At 49.8% G+C, this 18,259-nt stretch overlaps 2 protein-coding genes across 7 annotated transcripts; one reads left to right on the top strand and one right to left on the bottom strand.

Moving 5' to 3' along the window:
- The first annotated feature begins 1,713 nt into the window (after nucleotides 1-1,713).
- f2 (coagulation factor II (thrombin)) lies at nucleotides 1,714-8,625 on the top strand. Its single transcript, XM_069164262.1, has 15 exons — nucleotides 1,714-1,867; nucleotides 2,400-2,480; nucleotides 2,821-2,900; nucleotides 2,976-3,000; nucleotides 3,951-4,016; nucleotides 4,088-4,196; nucleotides 5,241-5,377; nucleotides 5,877-6,170; nucleotides 6,260-6,376; nucleotides 6,833-6,959; nucleotides 7,080-7,247; nucleotides 7,335-7,508; nucleotides 7,751-7,929; nucleotides 8,090-8,160; nucleotides 8,373-8,625. Exons 1-15 carry the CDS (start codon nucleotides 1,792-1,794, stop codon nucleotides 8,523-8,525), a joined length of 1,857 nt encoding a protein of 618 aa, XP_069020363.1. The 5' UTR covers nucleotides 1,714-1,791; the 3' UTR covers nucleotides 8,526-8,625.
- Nucleotides 8,626-8,685: 60 nt separating this feature from the next.
- On the bottom strand, nucleotides 8,686-16,796 carry LOC138207195 (zinc finger protein ZFMSA12A-like). Of its 6 annotated transcripts, none has more exons than XR_011179010.1 (12): nucleotides 16,693-16,796; nucleotides 13,627-13,829; nucleotides 13,456-13,524; nucleotides 13,001-13,282; nucleotides 12,612-12,735; nucleotides 12,224-12,539; nucleotides 12,102-12,148; nucleotides 11,888-12,012; nucleotides 11,166-11,703; nucleotides 10,574-11,029; nucleotides 9,151-9,821; nucleotides 8,686-8,999 (listed from the first exon to the last, which is right to left on the bottom strand). XR_011179010.1 is itself a non-coding variant. In XM_069164258.1 (12 exons), the coding sequence occupies exons 1-12, from the start codon at nucleotides 16,694-16,696 to the stop codon at nucleotides 9,607-9,609; spliced, it is 2,292 nt and encodes a 763-aa protein (XP_069020359.1). In that variant the 5' UTR covers nucleotides 16,697-16,796; the 3' UTR covers nucleotides 8,686-9,606. The 6 variants fall into 6 exon arrangements, 5 of the variants coding, with proteins under 5 accessions (XP_069020359.1, XP_069020357.1, XP_069020358.1 ...); XM_069164258.1 differs by having other exon boundaries at nucleotides 8,686-9,821; nucleotides 13,001-13,099; nucleotides 13,187-13,282; XM_069164256.1 differs by having other exon boundaries at nucleotides 8,686-9,821.
- Nucleotides 16,797-18,259: the final 1,463 nt, after the last annotated feature.

Genomic DNA, 18,259 nt, shown 5'->3' with positions numbered 1-18,259 from the left:
TAAAATATTTGTAAAGGTGTTTTTGAAAAAGTAATAAAATCATGCTTTACAACCTGTTGCTATAAATGCTCAGTGATTATTGGAGGAGTCGCTGGCTCTGAGCTTGTTGGGGGGTCGTTGGCAGCTCGAGACTCACCCCGCCATCATCTTAGTCATTCAGGTCATGAGTCCTGGGTGCTGAGCTGCCTGGGGAGGGATCTCAGGGCTGACGAGTGCCGTCGGAGACCACCTGCTGGCTTCTTTCATTCTGCTGATATTTTAGTTTAAAATAATTTAACAAGCAAACAAAGAGTTTAAAGAAAAAATAAATATTTAATAATATCAATGTCGACGTAAAGAAATAGAATACATGTCTTTACTTACGAAACTCTTCCCCATGAGCAGCTCTCCTCAATGGACGAAGCTTGTGTAGAAAATGACATTCCCATTGAACGTATTTAAACGATGCAGCTTTTTCTCGATACGTCACTGATGAAGTGCAGTCCAACAGTTGGGAGGAGTTCTGATGATTGGAGGACGATAAACACCCTCCTGTCATGTTCAAACCTCATTAAACACTCACATTGTTGTTTAAGGTATAAAAATAAGCTTTCATTTGAATCTAAATTCCTAAAACTTTGGATCCAGAGGTTATTTCACTTCAGACTTCTTTTTTTTTTTTTTTTGTTAAACACATTTTTTGCTGCATTTAAAGTCAAATCTTCAGAGCAAATGTGAGTCTCATAGGAAAGGTCCAGATGTATTAAGACGCATGAAATTGTATTTATGAACTTGACCAACAGATGGCAGTGTTGGCGCTCTCTTCCTGTAAAGCAGCTGCATTTGAACCTGCATGTCTTCAGTATATTGTGCAGTAACAGTAAAGAAAAGTAACATCACGTCCATAAAGGACTCTGATTTTCCACTGACTATTTATTTCGGTCACATTGGTGAAGCTCGGTTTGTATGTATGAACAGTTGGGCCCGGCTGCGAGACTTTCACCTGCAGTATCTGCAGGTAAATATTTGATCTGAGCTGTGCTGAGTCAGACCGGCTGATCAATAACATTCAGAGGCTCTGCTGCACATCTGTTTGATCACTTCTGATTTTGTTCAGTTTGCTGTTCCGTTGTATTTGACATGGTGAGTTTTGAACAACGACGCAATGCCTGACCTCTGACCTCTGACCTGAGCAGCGTCCCTTCTTTACCCAGATGACGTATTTCTGACCGGCTCAGGAACAAAAGTCCAAACGGTTGTTGCTGATCTAATGATGCCTCGTGCTGTTAGTGACCTGTGGCGCCACCATGAGGTGAAAAATATCAACATCTGGAGGGCAAAGAAATTGTCAGTTCCTGCAATTTAAGGCTAAAAAGGTTCATCAGTTAATCGAACTACGGAAGAATTGTCCTGTTTTTGGTCTGATTTGATCATAAACGGAGTATTTGGGGGTTTAGTGACTGTTGGTCAGACAAAACAGTTGAAGACACGACTTCAGGAACTTGTGACGGTGAGAAATTTGTAGGATTCTCTATTTTCAGACCAATCGTGACTTTGATCAGCAGATAAGTAGACACTGGACATGCCTCAGTTTACTGCAGCGCTGCTGGATTAAACTGCAGTCGTATCAGCGCCGTGTTGTTGACCGAGGTAAACATGTCAGGAACTCCCATTAAACTCAAACTTTGACCCTTCGATCGATATTCCTCCCACAGAGACCCAGAGGGACGCACACAGAGACAGACTGAAGACGGACTCTGCTGGATCTGGTTCTGAGGTTCTGAGGTTCTGAGGTTCTGTTCACAGGTCTGGATGATGGTGGAACCGACGTGTAAACCAGCTGCTGTTCTGCTGCTGGTTCTCCTGCACGGCTGTCTGGCTAACCACGGTACCGATTCCACTCTTCTACCAGTCGGGTTAGTCGTCGTAACGGGTAGAAATGGTTGTAAAGCTTGAACTAAATGCTAAAACTCTGAATAATGGATGTTGAAATGTGCAGCTTGAAGTCTTCTTACAGCCAATAAATAAAACCAGAGGACAGAACGTGGAGTTTATCGAACTAACAACCCAAACGGAGCCTGACATGAACCTGCTCCTTTACTCCAGTACTTTCTCCTGTGACTGTTAGACATTCATCAGCTCTCCGTCGGTTACTGTGAACAACTACCTGCATGTAAGGTGTTAAAACGAGTTCTTTTACTTTTGCTCAGTTTGATTCTATTTAAGACTCTTCACTGAAAGGTCTGAATACTTCGGTAGAGTCTCGGTGAAATAAATCTCGTCTAAAACAAGGTCCTGATATGAATTCCCACTTTGAGAAGGTTGTAATTTGAATGTTTATTCTGCCGTCACTGGTTAAAACGAGGCAGAATGAACAAGCAGCTGAAAGCTGCTCAAAGATTTGGATCTATTTTCTGCAGTTTTCCTCAGGAGCCAGCTGGCGTCGCAGGTTCTGGTCCGGAGCCGACGGGCCAATCAGATGTTCGAAGAGATGAAACCAGGTAATTTATATTTAATTTGTTTTTGTATTACAGGAGCAGTTTTAATTTCAAATGAAGCAGCGTGGCCTTGTGGTTTCATGTCTGGGTTTGGACCTGCTTCAAAACAATTCAAATTAACCGAGTCAAAATACTTAATCTGCTCCAGTTTATTTGTTGTGGGTTGGAACAACTTCAGGGGCCCCAATGGCCCCCCAGTGGTCAGGGGCCCCAATGGCCCCCCCAGTGGTCAGGGGCCCCAATGGCCCCCCAGTGGTCAGGGGCCCCAATGGCCCCCCAGTGGTCAGGGGCCCCGACTTCATGCGGCGTACATTTGTGTGATGGCAGTATTACTTCCTGTCAGGGCACTTGGAGAGAGAGTGCGTGGAGGAAATCTGCGACCATGAAGAGGCCCGGGAGGTGTTCGAGCAGACGGAGAAAACGGTACGACTTCTCTGGTTTTAAACAGCTCAGAGATCAGATTAACGTCTAACAACTAAACAAACTGTGTTCCTTCAGGAAGCCTTCTGGGTGAAATACCTGGGTGAGTACGGCAGTGACAGGTATGGATGTTGGTGTGGGGATACCAGCCAAACGGATGCCAACAGAAATTCTGTGAAGGAATGAAATGAATATTTAAATATTAACTGGTTCGTGCATCTGCAGCTAGAAACCAAATTTAGAGAACCCATTAATTTGCTGATCAATCGATCGACTTTTGTTTCAACCTTAAACGACCTTTAAATTCATTACAAACGTGAAATTACAAAATAGGTTTATTTTGAAAAACAAATCTGAGGCAAGAGTTTTATCGTCTTTTTTTTAATGCTTCTGTATTGTATTTCTATATTTCTACTGTCTTGTCTTTCTTGATGTTTTAATTAAAGTCCATCGATCAGTTTGATACATTTTATCGTGACGAACTGTTTCTGGTCAGTTTGCTCATTTTGTTCGTAAAGGAAAAGTAGGAAAAAAGTAGAAGTAGTGCGAGAGGTGACGTTTCTTGCGTCAATACATGAAACTAACTGAAATGTTTCGTTCCATTTTCTTTACGCTTTTCTGTTGTTTAAGCTTCTTCTGCGGTTTAAAGGCCTCAGCTGGAGACTTAGCGCCTCCGGCTGGACGTCTGGAGGAAAGCAAGCGTTCAGTCGTCCTCAGTTTCCTCTCAGAGAAAACACACCCTGGATGTTTAGTTTAGCTTCGCACAAAGACTGGAAACGGAGGGAAACTGCTAGCCTAGCTCTACCAAAATAGAAATGTCTGCTTTTGTGTCATTTAGTTTTTTGAACTATTAGTTTAGAATCCAGGCTTTTTTCTTTGTCGTTGACTCATTTGAATTAGAAGTTGTTCTCTTTAATGTAATCTAGTTTTTGCTGCAGTTTGATTGTTATTTGTTCAGAGGAGTTTATACAGCTGTGTGCTGCACTGCAAACATGAACAAAGTCCAGAAGAGAACACAAACATGTGACTGCTGTGTGTCCGTCTGCTCTCCAGACTGTAAAGGAACTCAGATGATAAGAACACAGCAGAGCATCGACTTCGTCAGACAATGTATAGAAGGTAAACACAAACAAACCTGACGTGAAGCAGTTGATCTGATGCTGGTTAGCACTAACCGAGCGTGTCCACAGGTCAGTGTATCTCTGGTCAGGGACGCAACTATGAGGGAAACGTCAACATCACCAAATCAGGCCGACGGTGTCAGTACTGGAGACACCGCTTCCCACATCCCATCAGCAGGTAACTGATCAGTTAACTAGGACTCATTAACTACCAGCTCTAACCCACTCAGAGGAGGGAACACAAATCTGATGTCAACTAATCTAAGTTTTAAAACAACATAACTAACCAACTAAAACTACAGTCTATGAAAGAACCAGATACACTGGCTTAAGAAAACAACTAACTAACTAACTAACAGCACAGACTGCTGCCAGAAATAACTAACTAACTAATGAACTAACAAACAGAATTGAATCTTGATGTAATTAGTTAACTCTGATTGGCCACAACCAGTCAAGTAGTTGGGAGTAATGGACTAACAGAACGGAGTATTTGTTGAACAGGAAAATCAACTGTTAACTGTTAGTGTCACTATTTACCCGTTGACCTGTTGACCCGTTGACCCCGTTGACCCGTTGACCCGTTGACCCCGTTGACCTGTTGACCCGTTGACCTGTTGACCCGTTGACCCGTTGAGCCGTTGAGCCGTTGACCCCGTTGACCTGTTGACCCGTTGACCCGTTGATCCGTTGACCTGTTGACCTGTTGACCCGTTGACCCGTTGAGCCGTTGAGCCGTTGAGCCGTTGACCCGTTGAGCCGTTGACCCGTTGACCTGTTGACCCGTTAATCCGTTGACCCGTTGACCCGTTGACCCCGTTGACCTGTTGACCCGTTGACCCGTTGATCCGTTGACCCGTTGACCCGTTGACCCGTTGACCCGTTGACCCGTTGACCCGTTGAGCCGTTGACCCGTTGAGCCGTTGACCCGTTGACCCGTTGACCCGTTGACCCGTTGAGCCGTTGACCCGTTGACCCGTTGACCCGTTGACCCGTTAATCCGTTGACCCGTTGACCCGTTGACCCGTTGAGCCGTTGACCCGTTGAGCCGTTGACCTGTTGACCCGTTGACCTGTTGACCTGTTGACCCGTTGACCTGTTGACCTGTTGACCCGTTGATCTGTTGACCCGTTGACCTGTTGACCTGTTGACCCGTTGACCTGTTGAGCCGTTGACCCGTTGACCCGTTGACCTGTTGACCCGTTGACCTGTCTGTCTTCAGGGAGTACAATGTGTCAGAGCCAAACAGCATCCTGCAGGAGAACTTCTGTAGAAACCCTGACAGCCGTCCAGAGGGTCCCTGGTGCTTCACCCAGGACCCAGCAGTCCAGAAGGAGCTCTGCAGGGTCCCCACATGTGGTCAGTCCCTCCACCCTCCACACACACCCATCCTCATGCTCCATGTTCTCATAGCAACGTCTGCATCATTAGCACTAGCAACAACCCGTGGTTGGAAGGAGGAGGAGGTGGTTGGAAGGAGGAGGAGGTGGTTGAAGGAGGAGGAGGAGGTGGTTGGAAGGAGGAGGAGGTGGTTGAAGGAGGAGGAGGTGGTTAAAGGAGGAGGAGGAGGTGGTTGGAAGGAGGAGGAGGTGGTTGAAGGAGGAGGAGGTGGTTGGAAGGAGGAGGTGGTGGTTGAAGGAGGAGGAGGTGGTTAAAGGAGGAGGAGGTGGTTGAAGGAGGAGGAGGTGGTTGGAAGGAGGAGGTGGTGGTTGAAGGAGGAGGAGGTGGTTAAAGGAGGAGGAGGAGGTGGTTGGGGCTCAGGTGGTGTCTGGTGTTACCTTTACCTGCAGAGTGAGCTCCACTCTGTCAGCTGATCAGCCCAACGTGACCAAACCCTTCCCCACGGTTTTCCCTCCAGGTGAGGACTTCGTCCCGACCACCGTGGCTCCGCCTCCAGTCAGAACTACAGCGTGTTTACCCAGTTATGGAATAGACTACATGGGCGACCTGAGCGTGACCATGGGAGGCCACGCCTGTCTGCAGTGGTCATCGCCAGAGGCAACGGCCCTCAGCCAGGACAAGGACTTCATCCCCGAAGTGACTCTGCAGAGCAACAAGTGCAGGAACCCCGACAACGACTCCGAGGGCCCCTGGTGCTACGTGGAGGTTTCTGGAAACGTCACGGTTGACTACTGCGACCTGGAGCTGTGCGGTAAAGTACAAACCCACAACGCATCATCCCGCCGGTGTCCCCGTCTGCCTGCTTCTCACCTGTCTGACTGCTCACCTGTGTCTTCTCAGAGGATTCGCTGCTTGTGGAGGAGCAGACGACGGAGACCGAAGGCAGAGAGCGCTCCGTCCTCGGCCCCGCCCGCAAACTGTTCTTCAGTCCTCGCACCTTTGGAAATGGAGAGAGCGGTGAGTCCGTTCATTGGTCACCACAACACGCCTCAGCTAACCACCCGAACCAAGCTGGTTGAATGACAGGAGGAGGTGGCTAGTAGTCAAATTAGTCCCTGGCTGACCAGTAAATAACAGACAAACTCAACATAATCTCCACATTATTGGTCTGAGATGGATACTTGCTGGCTAACTACATGACTAGTTGTTTAACTGGTTTACTGACTTGTTGGATCATTACTGGCTAACTACATGACTAGTTGTTTAACTGGTTTACTGACTTGTTGGATCATTACTGGCTAACTACATGACTAGTTGTTTAATGACTAAACTGTCAGATTTACTCTGTTGTCTCCTGAAATGAGCAAGTAACAGCGTATTTCCCAGGTTGCGGGGAAAGACTCCCCGTGTTCTCTGAGCGTGTCCGGTAGTTTCCCGGCGTGCTGACTGGTTTACCGGCTGGTTGTGTTGCAGAGTGTGGACAGCGCCCCCTGTTTGAGACGCTGAACAAAATGGACACGAAGGAGGGCGAGCTGTTGGAATCGTACCGAGAGAAACGCATCGTTGGGGGCGACGATGCCGACGTGGGCTCGGCACCATGGTAACCACATTATTTACACACCAAAGTGCCTTCACTTCAATAAATACAATCGTCTTTAACCACCACATAAATCTCAGTGTTTACTCGTCACAAAATAAATGAGGAGTTTGTCGTTTGCAGGCAGGTGATGCTTTACAAGCGCAGCCCGCAGGAGCTGCTGTGTGGAGCCAGTCTGATCAGTGATGAATGGATCCTCACTGCAGCTCACTGCATCCTCTACCCGCCCTGGAACAAGAACTTCACCACCAGCGACATCCTGGTCCGCCTGGGAAAACACAACAGAGCCAAGTGAGCCGCCTCGTCCGTTTCTCAGGACCTCATCGGTCCTTCAACGTTTCTGCAGCGACTGACGGGAACATTCACAACACTTTTCAGGTTTGAAAGCGGCACCGAGAAGATCGTGGCGATTGATGACATCATCGTCCATCCGAAGTACAACTGGAGGGAGAATCTGAACCGTGACATCGCTCTGCTGCACATGAGACGGCCAATCGTATTCACCGACAAGATCCATCCGATCTGCCTGCCCAGCAAGAAGGTCACCAGATTGTAAGACATCGAAACAAACCTCTCACCAACATTTTACACGGCACAGAGGGAGGGGCTTACAGAGGGAGGGGTGTGCAGGGGGAGGGGCTTACAGAGGGAGGGGTGTGCAGGGGGAGGGGCTTACAGAGGGAAAAACACAGCTTAGGTGTCAACCTTAAGTCGTATCTCGGTTCAGGGATGTGGCCTCTGACGGGTTTTCTGTGGATGCTGACGACGGTTTTGTGACTTGTTGTTCTCGGCAGTCTGATGACCGAAGGCTTTAAGGGACGAGTGACCGGTTGGGGGAACCTGAAGGAGACCTGGAACCCGGTAGCCAGAAATTTACCCAAAGTCCTCCAGCAGATCCATCTACCAATCGTAGACCAGAACATCTGCCGCAGCTCCACATCTGTCAGGATCACAGACAACATGTTCTGTGCCGGTAACAGTCCAGTTTCTACATCTGTTCAGTAAGCAGGTCCAAGCTTCAGTCAGAACACCCCGACATGTCCTGGATGTTCCCGAGGACGAACCTGGCGCAGCTGCACACCAAACTCAAACCACCGCAGCTTCCCTTTCAATACAAGCCGTTTGTGTTGCAGGTTTTAAACCAGAGGAAAGCCAACGCGGGGACGCCTGCGAGGGAGACAGCGGTGGACCGTTTGTGATGAAGGTGAGACTCATCGAACTAAAAGAAGGACGACTGGAAACACTAGAGTTTAACATTTATAATCAGTGTGTAATAACTGGTTGATAACAGACTATAATGATGCTCTTAAATGTCCCTGAAGCTCTTTATGACTACAAACTGTTTATTTCCATCTTCTTAATGTCAATATAAAACACTCACCTTTATCAATGATTTGTAAACTCTGTTTTCTGAAGTACCCGGCAGAAAACCGCTGGTATCAGATCGGCGTGGTGTCGTGGGGCGAGGGCTGCGACCGCGACGGGAAGTACGGCTTCTACACTCACCTGTACAGGATGAACAGGTGGATGAGGAAGGTCATCGAGAGGACAGGAGGAGACGATGACTAGACACACACACACACACACACACACACACACACACACACACACCACTTCCTGTTCTCCCTGTCAAAGCAAGACGAGGCTAATAAAGGTTGCTCACATCCTACCTACCACCTCGCCTCTGGTCTGATTAAAGTCTCACCACAACCTGTAAAAATAACAGATGTCACAATACAGAAGAGCTTTTATAGAATCAGAGGACAGATACAAAACCTGGAAACCAAACATCACCGGGTGGTTGAAGTTCACACGGAAACACGAGTCAGAGAGGTTTACATTTGTAGTTTTTCCAAATGATCCCGGAGCAGAAGGCAGACGCAACGACGGAGATCGTACATTATTAAAGTCACCGACACCTCAACAGTCCTTCTGGTCCTCGAGGCCACGGTTCAACAGCACTTATTGATCGACCGTTGTTACTCCAGTCAGTTACTGTTGGTGCTTCCCAGCTGTAGTTGTACAAAACAGGAATATGGCGACCTGAACGTTGACGAGCAGCAAAACACCGATTCAGTCATTAAAGTTCTGCTGACGGCAGCCAAGAGAAAATGTCATTTATCAGGTTTTAGTCATTTTCTCAACTTTAAATGAAGAAAACTGTCTGCGGTGAGGATGGACTTCTTCCACTTACCTGCTGTGTGGCGGACGTCCCGCCGCTGCAGTCCCTTCCTGTTTAATCCAAGTCACCCTATCGTCATGTGGTGATGCAGCCGTGAGCCGGAACCTTTCTCATCATTTCATCGGTACCCTCTCAAAGATTCAGTTCACAGTGAAATAAAACAGATCTCATTGATATTCTGGTAGATTTATTAATTGTTTCCACGTGTTTTTTCTGCTTATAACGATGGAAAACAGACCAAAATCAAATTCTAGTTCGAACTTCACAATAAATTTCTGCTCAAATCAGCGTCGCATCACTCAGCTTTGTAAAGAAGAAGGCTGGATGAGAACACGTTGTTCCTTCTCAAACTGCATCACCACGGCTGAGAGATCAATACAGGTGATTGATTCTCTCTCTGCAGGAGCGCCGATCCGGACTGAGATGTTCCTACAAACAGAACAGTTCTTTGGACTCGTCAGTTTGAGGTCAGGCGTCGTCGGCCGCCTCCACCACCTCCACCTCTCCGTCAGCAGTCCTGTGCGTCAGCAGGTGTCTGTTCAGGTGAGTTTTGCGGGTGTAGCTCTTGGGGCAGTAGACGCAGGCGTAGGGACGGACGTTGCTGTGGGACAACATGTGTTTCTTCAGGTCAAACTTCCTCCTCAAACACTTCCCACACTCCGGACACGAGAACGGCTTCTCTCCTGGAAAACAGACGGAAAGTCAGTCGGGTTCAAAACAGAACGAAATAGGAAGCTAAAGATTCTCTACGTCAGAAAGCATCGACCGACTCGGAGCTGAACTTTCACCTCAAACCAGAAAATGACCTATTGAAAACTTTCCTGTCCTTTAACCTTCCTGTCCTGTCCTCAGCTTCCTGTCCTGTGATCAGCTTCCTGTCCTGTCCTCAGCTTCCTCTCCTGTCCTCAGCTTCCTGTCCTGTCCTCAGCTTCCTGTCCTGTAATCAGCTTCCTGTCCTGTCCTCAGCTTCCTGTCCTGTAATCAGCTTCCTGTCCTGTCCTCATCTTCCTGTCCTGTCCTCAGCTTCCTGTCCTGTCCTCAGCTTCCTGTCCTGTCCTCAGCTTCCTGCCCTGTCCTCAGCTTTCTGTCCTGTCCTCAGCTTCCTGTCCTGTGATCAGCTTCCTGTCCTGTCCTCAGCTTCCTGTCCTGTAATCAGCTTCCTGTCCTGTCCTCATCTTCCTGTCCTGTGATCAGCTTCCTGTCCTGTCCTCAGCTTCCTGTCCTGTCCTCAGCTTCCTGTCCTGTGATCAGCTTCCTGTCCTGTCCTCAGCTTCCTGCCCTGTCCTCAGCTTTCTGTCCTGTCCTCAGCTTCCTGTCCTGTGATCAGCTTCCTGTCCTGTCCTCAGCTTCCTGCCCTGTCCTCAGCTTTCTGTCCTGTCCTCAGCTTCCTGTCCTGTGATCAGCTTCCTGTCCTGTCCTCAGCTTCCTGTCTTACCGGTGTGTATCCTGCGGTGCTCGGTCAGGTGGCAGGAGATGGAGAAGGCCTTCCCACAGTCCTGACAGACGTAGGGCCGTTCGCCCGTGTGCGTCCTCATGTGCTTCTGGAGGTCGCCTCCGGACGGCCAGCCCTTCCCGCACACTGTGCACACGTACGGCCGCTCTCCGGTGTGCCGCCGCACGTGCACGTTGAGGCCGGCGAGCGCGGTGAAGTCTTTGGGGCAGTAGGGGCAGCGGTAGGGTCGCTCCCCGGTGTGCGTCCTCAGGTGGCCCTCCAGGCCGTCGCGGGTCTTGAAGCGCTTGCCGCACTGCGAGCACAGGAAGCGGCTCTCGGTGGAGTGGCTCGCCCGGTGGGAGTGCAGGCCGGTCAGCGAGCCGTACGTCTTGCTGCACTGGTCGCACTGATACGAGCGGAAGGTGTGCGTGCGCTGGTGGATACGAAGCTGCGTCACTCCTGCAGACAGAAACGCTGCAGTTAATGCACCTGTGATTATTCCTTCTTACGCCCAGGACCAACAGTTCTTCAAATGAATGCGACTCCAGCAGATTAAGAGTTAAAGATCCGTCCTCGGTCCATCTCAACACGTTACCTGAGAAGGTCTGGTCACAGAAGCGACAGTTGTAGCACGGGTCGGCGCCCTCCACCGAGTGCGTCTGCAGGTGTCGCAGCAGCTGCGTCTGGGAGCCGAAGGTCTGGTCGCAGACGGTGCAGGTGAGGTCGGGCAGCCGGTGCTGCAGCCGGTGGGCGTCCCTCTCCTTGGCCGACTCAAACACCTTGTCGCAGCGGCTGCAGGTGAAGCCTCCCTTGTCCAGGTGCGTCTGCTTGTGGTTGGTCAGACTGGACAGGTGGTGGAACTCCTTGTCACACTGGCCGCAGTGGTAGACGGGGCGCGCCCTGTGGGTGCGCTGGTGCGACAGGAGCTCCGCTTTGGTTTTGAAGCCGGCGTTGCACTGAAAGCAGGAGTGGACCTTGACAGGGCGAGGTTCTGGGAGGCGGGGCTCCGGGGGGCGGGGCTCCGGGGGGCGGGGCTCTTCGTCACCACCGACGGCTTGAATCTGCAGGTCTCGAACCGCCGTCGTCGTCAAGGCTGATCGGCAGGACCTGTTGCTGCGCATGTGGCGGATCACCTGCAGACAGATCGCCGAAATCCATTAAAACCACGCTTGCTGTTTCTGTTGCTATAGCAACGACTGTCCACGGTCACACAATTTAGTAATGTATGGTTATACATTACTAAATTTCCCCACTGCGGGCTCAATGAAGTCTAAAGCTACACTGAAGTGACTGTTAATAACGACATGCGACTCTGACCTGAGAGCGGTAGATGAAACATTTGCCACACCGAGGACACTTGTGAGCCACCCGCTGGGAATTATGGGAAATGCCGAACAGAGCGTTAGCTGTGACCTCAGAATAGGAGCGACTTGATTGGTCGACTGTGGAGACAGGCAGAAAGTTTTAATTGATTACTTCAGTTCATGTGTGTGTGTGTGTGTGTGTGTGTGTGTGCGTGTGTGCGTGTTACCTGCTTCTTCTGATTGGTCAGCAAAGTTTCCAGGTGAGTCCTTTGACCTGTCAGGAACAAGGTGATGGTTAAAAAGGTGCGTGAGGACTCTGGAGGGTCCAGGACCAGATCTTGTGTCTTACCTGTCCACCCCAAGGACCACAGCTGTGACCGAACATTCGTCACTACCCGCTGCTGAGCTCTGATTGGACGCCTCCTGCTCCACCGACGAGACTGTCTCACCAATCACGGTCTCCTCTACGTCCTCCTGTTCGTCCTCCGTCGTCACCACCACCTCCACCTTCACCAGCTCCACGTCCAGCTGCAGAGGACTCCCCACATCAGGGAGAGCGTCTGATAGGACGTCCGCGTCTGACGGATGCGGGTCGGGATTGGTCAGTTTGGTGAAGAGTGGGTGGGACCAGGCGGAGAGGAGCGTCTTCTCAGCGTCACATCGCACTGCAGAAAACAATTAAACAGCTCAGATCATCGAACCTGCGTTTGTTTCCTTTTGATTGGGTGATCTTCTACCTGTGGTTGTTGCTCGTCCCAGTAAACAGCTCTGATTGGTCAGCAGCTCCCTCAGATCCTCCCTTTCCGCCTGCTGCAGACAGTCCTCCAGACCAGCAGGGGCAGCATCGAGCCAGGAGGCCGTCTGTCGGATAAAGAGGACACGTTAGATGTGGAAATAAAACTGGACTCAGAAGGAGCGAATGTTGCTTGTGACACCATTTCACTTCAGCAAAAGGGTTTTTGGAGACAGCCCCTAGTGGCCCTCAGAGGTATTAACCTGGCTTCCATTTCTGTGCATCTAAATTTGATCGAGCAGACAGATTTTAAGGGATCAGACGCTCATTTCTTCCTAGAAAGGCATCATGGGAACTGTAGTGCAGTGGCTGTGTGGAAGATTCACCGAGCACCTGTTTGAAGTCGGGGACGGGGAACAGCTGCTCGACCCTGGACAGGAAGTCTGATATGAGGGACTCTAGGGCGGAGTCAAAACTCTGGTTAAACACCTCCTGCAGGGTAAACACACAGACACACAGGCTGACGGTGGAATCATGAATCGCTGCACAGAGCTGCTGGTTTGCGGCTGCAGCTCTGACCTGCACGACGCGCCGAGTGTCGACCGGACTCTGCGACAGTCTGTTGGTGAGGGTCAGCAGAGCAGAACCACATCCATCCACCTCCTCATCCAGCTGCTGAGAAAAACACAAACCGCCTCTTTACCTCCAAACCGTGTCCTAGAATCACGTATCTGGTCACGTGTTTACACACAAGTCCAGTCAGAGAGCCTTCAAACGATCACATGACCAGTTCCAGATTGACCTCTCCACTGAAACACACACCACGTGGATGCAGTTTGAACCGTTACCTCGGAGACGGGGTGAATCCCATCCAGGGGGGGGTGGAGGACGGCCGCACCGGGGTCAGAGAGGGTCACCTGAAGAGAGAACACAGTCCGGGTTTCACGTTCACGGAGGAAGTGCTTCAACTTGATCATTTTTGTCAGGACTTCCTGAAGAACAGCTCATAAAGCGCCCACCTTGGCCCGAAGAGCCAGCAGCAGCAGACTCCTCTGCCTGTCCGTCAGCAGCTGAGGGACAGCCTCGGTTACCAGGGCAACGAAGTCATCCAGCATCCCGTAGTGCCTGACGCACTGCTGCCGCGCGACCTGCCACATCGCCGCCGTCAGCAGGCGCAGAGGAGGGACGAGGAGGCGCAGGGAGGAGAGGGGGAGAGGGGAGGCTGCAGGGGAGGACATGAGGACAGGAAGTGACGTTTCAGGGTCCTGCTCTTGTTCAGTAATGTTAACATGGTGAAACCTCCAAACACCCTTCAGTCCTATCAGGCATGCAGGCGAAGGAGGTGTTCCTGTAAATGATAACTTATTCAGGTGTGTCAATGGTGCCACACCTCCACGACCAACAGGTCTTACACACCTCCACGACCAACAGGTCCTTACACACCTCCACGACCAACAGGTCCTTACACACCTCCACGACCAACAGGTCCTTACACACCTCCACGACCAACAGGTCCTTACACACCTCCACGACCAACAGGTCCTTACACACCTCCACGACCAACAGGTCCTTACACACCTCCACGACCAACAGGTCCTTACACACCTCCACGACCAACAGGTCCTTACACACCTCCACGACCAACAGGTCCTTACACACCTCCACGACCAACAGGTCCTTACACACCTCCACGACCAACAGGTACTTACACACCTCCACGACCAACAGGTCCTTACACACCTCCACGACCAACAGGTCTTACACACCTCCACGACCAACAGGTCCTTACACACCTCCACGACCAACAGGTCTTACACACCTCCACGACCAACAGGTCTTACACACCTCCACGACCAACAGGTCCTTACACACCTCCACGACCAACAGGTCCTTACACACCTCCACGACCAACAGGTCCTTACACACCTCCACGACCAACAGGTCCTTACACACCTCCACGACCAACAGGTCTTACACACCTCCACGACCAACAGGTCCTTACACACCTCCACGACCAACAGGTCCTTACACACCTCCACGACCAACAGGTCCTTACACACCTCCACGACCAACAGGTCCTTACACACCTCCACGACCAACAGGTCTTACACACCTCCACGACCAACAGGTCCTTACACACCTCCACGACCAACAGGTCCTTACACACCTCCACGACCAACAGGTACTTACACACCTCCACGACCAACAGGTCCTTACACACCTCCACGACCAACAGGTCTTACACACCTCCACGACCAACAGGTCCTTACACACCTCCACGACCAACAGGTCTTACACACCTCCACGACCAACAGGTCTTACACACCTCCACGACCAACAGGTCCTTACACACCTCCACGACCAACAGGTCCTTACACACCTCCATGACCAACAGGTCCTTACACACCTCCACGACCAACAGGTCCTTACACACCTCCACGACCAACAGGTCTTACACACCTCCACGACCAACAGGTCCTTACACACCTCCACGACCAACAGGTCCTTACACACCTCCACGACCAACAGGTCTTACACACCTCCACGACCAACAGGTCCTTACACACCTCCACGACCAACAGGTCCTTACACACCTCCACGACCAACAGGTCCTTACACACCTCCACGACCAACAGGTCTTACACACCTCCACGACCAACAGGTCCTTACACACCTCCACGACCAACAGGTCCTTACACACCTCCACGACCAACAGGTCCTTACACACCTCCACGACCAACAGGTCCTTACACACCTCCACGACCAACAGGTCTTACACACCTCCACGACCAACAGGTCCTTACACACCTCCACGACCAACAGGTCTTACACACCTCCACGACCAACAGGTCTTACACACCTCCACGACCAACAGGTCTTACACACCTCCACGACCAACAGGTCCTTACACACCTCCACGACCAACAGGTCTTACACACCTCCACGACCAACAGGTCTTACACACCTCCACGACCAACAGGTCTTACACACCTCCACGACCAACAGGTCTTACACACCTCCACGACCAACAGGTCCTTACACACCTCCACGACCAACAGGTCCTTACACACCTCCACGACCAACAGGTCTTACACACCTCCACGACCAACAGGTCCTTACACACCTCCACGACCAACAGGTCCTTACACACCTCCACGACCAACAGGTCCTTACACACCTCCACGACCAACAGGTCTTACACACCTCCACGACCAACAGGTCCTTACACACCTCCACGACCAACAGGTCCTTACACACCTCCACGACCAACAGGTCCTTACACACCTCCACGACCAACAGGTCCTTACACACCTCCACGACCAACAGGTCTTACACACCTCCACGACCAACAGGTCCTTACACACCTCCACGACCAACAGGTCTTACACACCTCCACGACCAACAGGTCTTACACACCTCCACGACCAACAGGTCTTACACACCTCCACGACCAACAGGTCCTTACACACCTCCACGACCAACAGGTCTTACACCAGGTTCTTGCACCGGGTTCTTCCACCAGGTTCTTGCACCGGGTTCTTCCACCAGGTTCTTACACCAGGTGAGCAGCACCGGGTTCTTCCACCGGGTTCTTGCACCGGGTTCTTCCACCAGGTGAGCAGACTTCCACCAGATACTTATTAAACCTTCGAGCTTCACATCTGACTGCTGGTTGTTGCTGAATAAAAGTGTTCACTGTTCCAAATAAAAACACTATGAACCATATAAAAACAAGGTTTGTCTCTCAGATGATTACAGATGAATAAACCACTACTGGAGATCACGTTACGCATCTGACTGCTGACAAGTTTGAGTTTTATTTAACTTTTATTCAAATACGCCGAATTAAAGTCCAACTCCAACCGATTCATATCCACCTGTCAGGATATTTTCAGAAAACATGTCACTTTTTAACGAGCTGTGATGCTTTTAAAATGACAGGTTTTTAAATGGAGTTCACATCGAACTGATCCAACCGCAGAAGTTGAGCTAGCTGGCTAACGTTTGCTAATCAGCCCAACAAAACAAGTAGAAGTCCTCATTAAAAGACTGGAAATGAACGAAGAGCAATTGTGAGCACGTACCCATTCTGCTTCTGCAGCTGTTCGCTGTTTATTCACGTTTTAAAACCGCTGTGTTCATGTGAGGTTAGCTGGTAGCTACTGTTTACAGTGCAGCTAACTGTGGCTCCGCCTCCTCAACGTGCTCGGACACGTCACGCGCGCGTCATGCGCGCCAGGAAGGTAAATTTAGCCTGTGGGGCAGTGGATCGATTGGATTGATTGGATTGATTGGATCGATTGGATCGGTTGAATCGATTGGATTGATTGATTGGATCGATTGGATTGATTGGTTGGATCGATTGGATTGATTGGATTGGTTGGATCGATTGGATTGATTGGATCGATTGGATCGGTGGGATCGATTGGATTGATTGATTGGATCGATTGGATTGATTGGTTGGATCAATTGGATTGATTGGATCGATTGGATCGGTTGGATCGATTGGATTGATTGGATCGATTGGATTGATTGGATTGATTGGATCGATTGGATCGGTTGAATCGATTGGATTGATTGATTGGATCGATTGGATTGGTTGGATCGATTGGATCGATTGGATCGGTTGAATCGATTGGATTGATTGGATCGATTGGATTGATTGGATCGATTGGATCGATTGGATTGGTTGGATCGATTGGATTGATTGGATCGATTGGATCGATTGGATCGATTGGATTGATTGATTGGATCGATTGGATCGATTGGATTGATTGGTTGGATCAATTGGATTGATTGGATCGATTGGATCGGTTGGATCGATTGGATTGATTGGATCGATTGGTTGGATCGATTGGATTGATTGGATCGATTGGATTGATTGGTTGGATCAATTGGATTGATTGGATCAATTGGATCGATTGGATCGGTGGGATCGATTGGATTGATTGGTTGGATCAATTGGATTGATTGGATTGATTGGATCGATTGGATCGGTTGAATCGTTTGGATTGATTGATTGGATCGATTGGATTGATTGGTTGGATCGATTGGATTGATTGGATCGATTGGATTGATTGGTTGGATCGATTGGATTGATTGGTTGGATCAATTGGATTGATTGGATCGATTGGATCGGTTGGATCGATTGGATTGATTGGATCGATTGGTTGGATCGATTGGATTGATTGGATCGATTGGATTGATTGGTTGGATCAATTGGATTGATTGGATTGATTGGATCGATTGGATTAATTGATTGGATCAATTGGATCGATTGGATTGGTGGGATCGATTGGATTGGTGGGATCGATTGGATTGATTGGATCGATTGGTTGCATCGATTGGATTGATTGGATCGATTGGATTGATTGGATTGATTGGATTGATCGATTGGATCGATTTGATTGATTGGATCGATTGGATTGATTGGATCGGTTGGATCGATTGGATCGATTGGATTGATTGGATCGATTGATAGAGCCAAATCACAACATCAGTCACCTCAGGGACCTTTACAGAGTAAAATGGAGACATCACAACATCACAGCGAGGAACACAACAAATAAACAATACAAATACAACACGAGATGAGAAACAAGTCGAAGGGAAACCTCCTTCAAGAGGAAGAAACCCCAGAGAGGGTTGGAG

This window comes from Embiotoca jacksoni, unplaced genomic scaffold (genome assembly GCF_022577435.1).
Source record: "Embiotoca jacksoni isolate LCO1_2020_lvr unplaced genomic scaffold, fEmbJac1.0.p SCAF_30, whole genome shotgun sequence".
Classification (NCBI taxonomy): Eukaryota; Metazoa; Chordata; class Actinopteri; family Embiotocidae; genus Embiotoca; species Embiotoca jacksoni.
The sequence above is the reverse complement of the archived record's forward strand: the minus strand, read 5'-3'. Positions and strand labels throughout refer to the sequence as shown.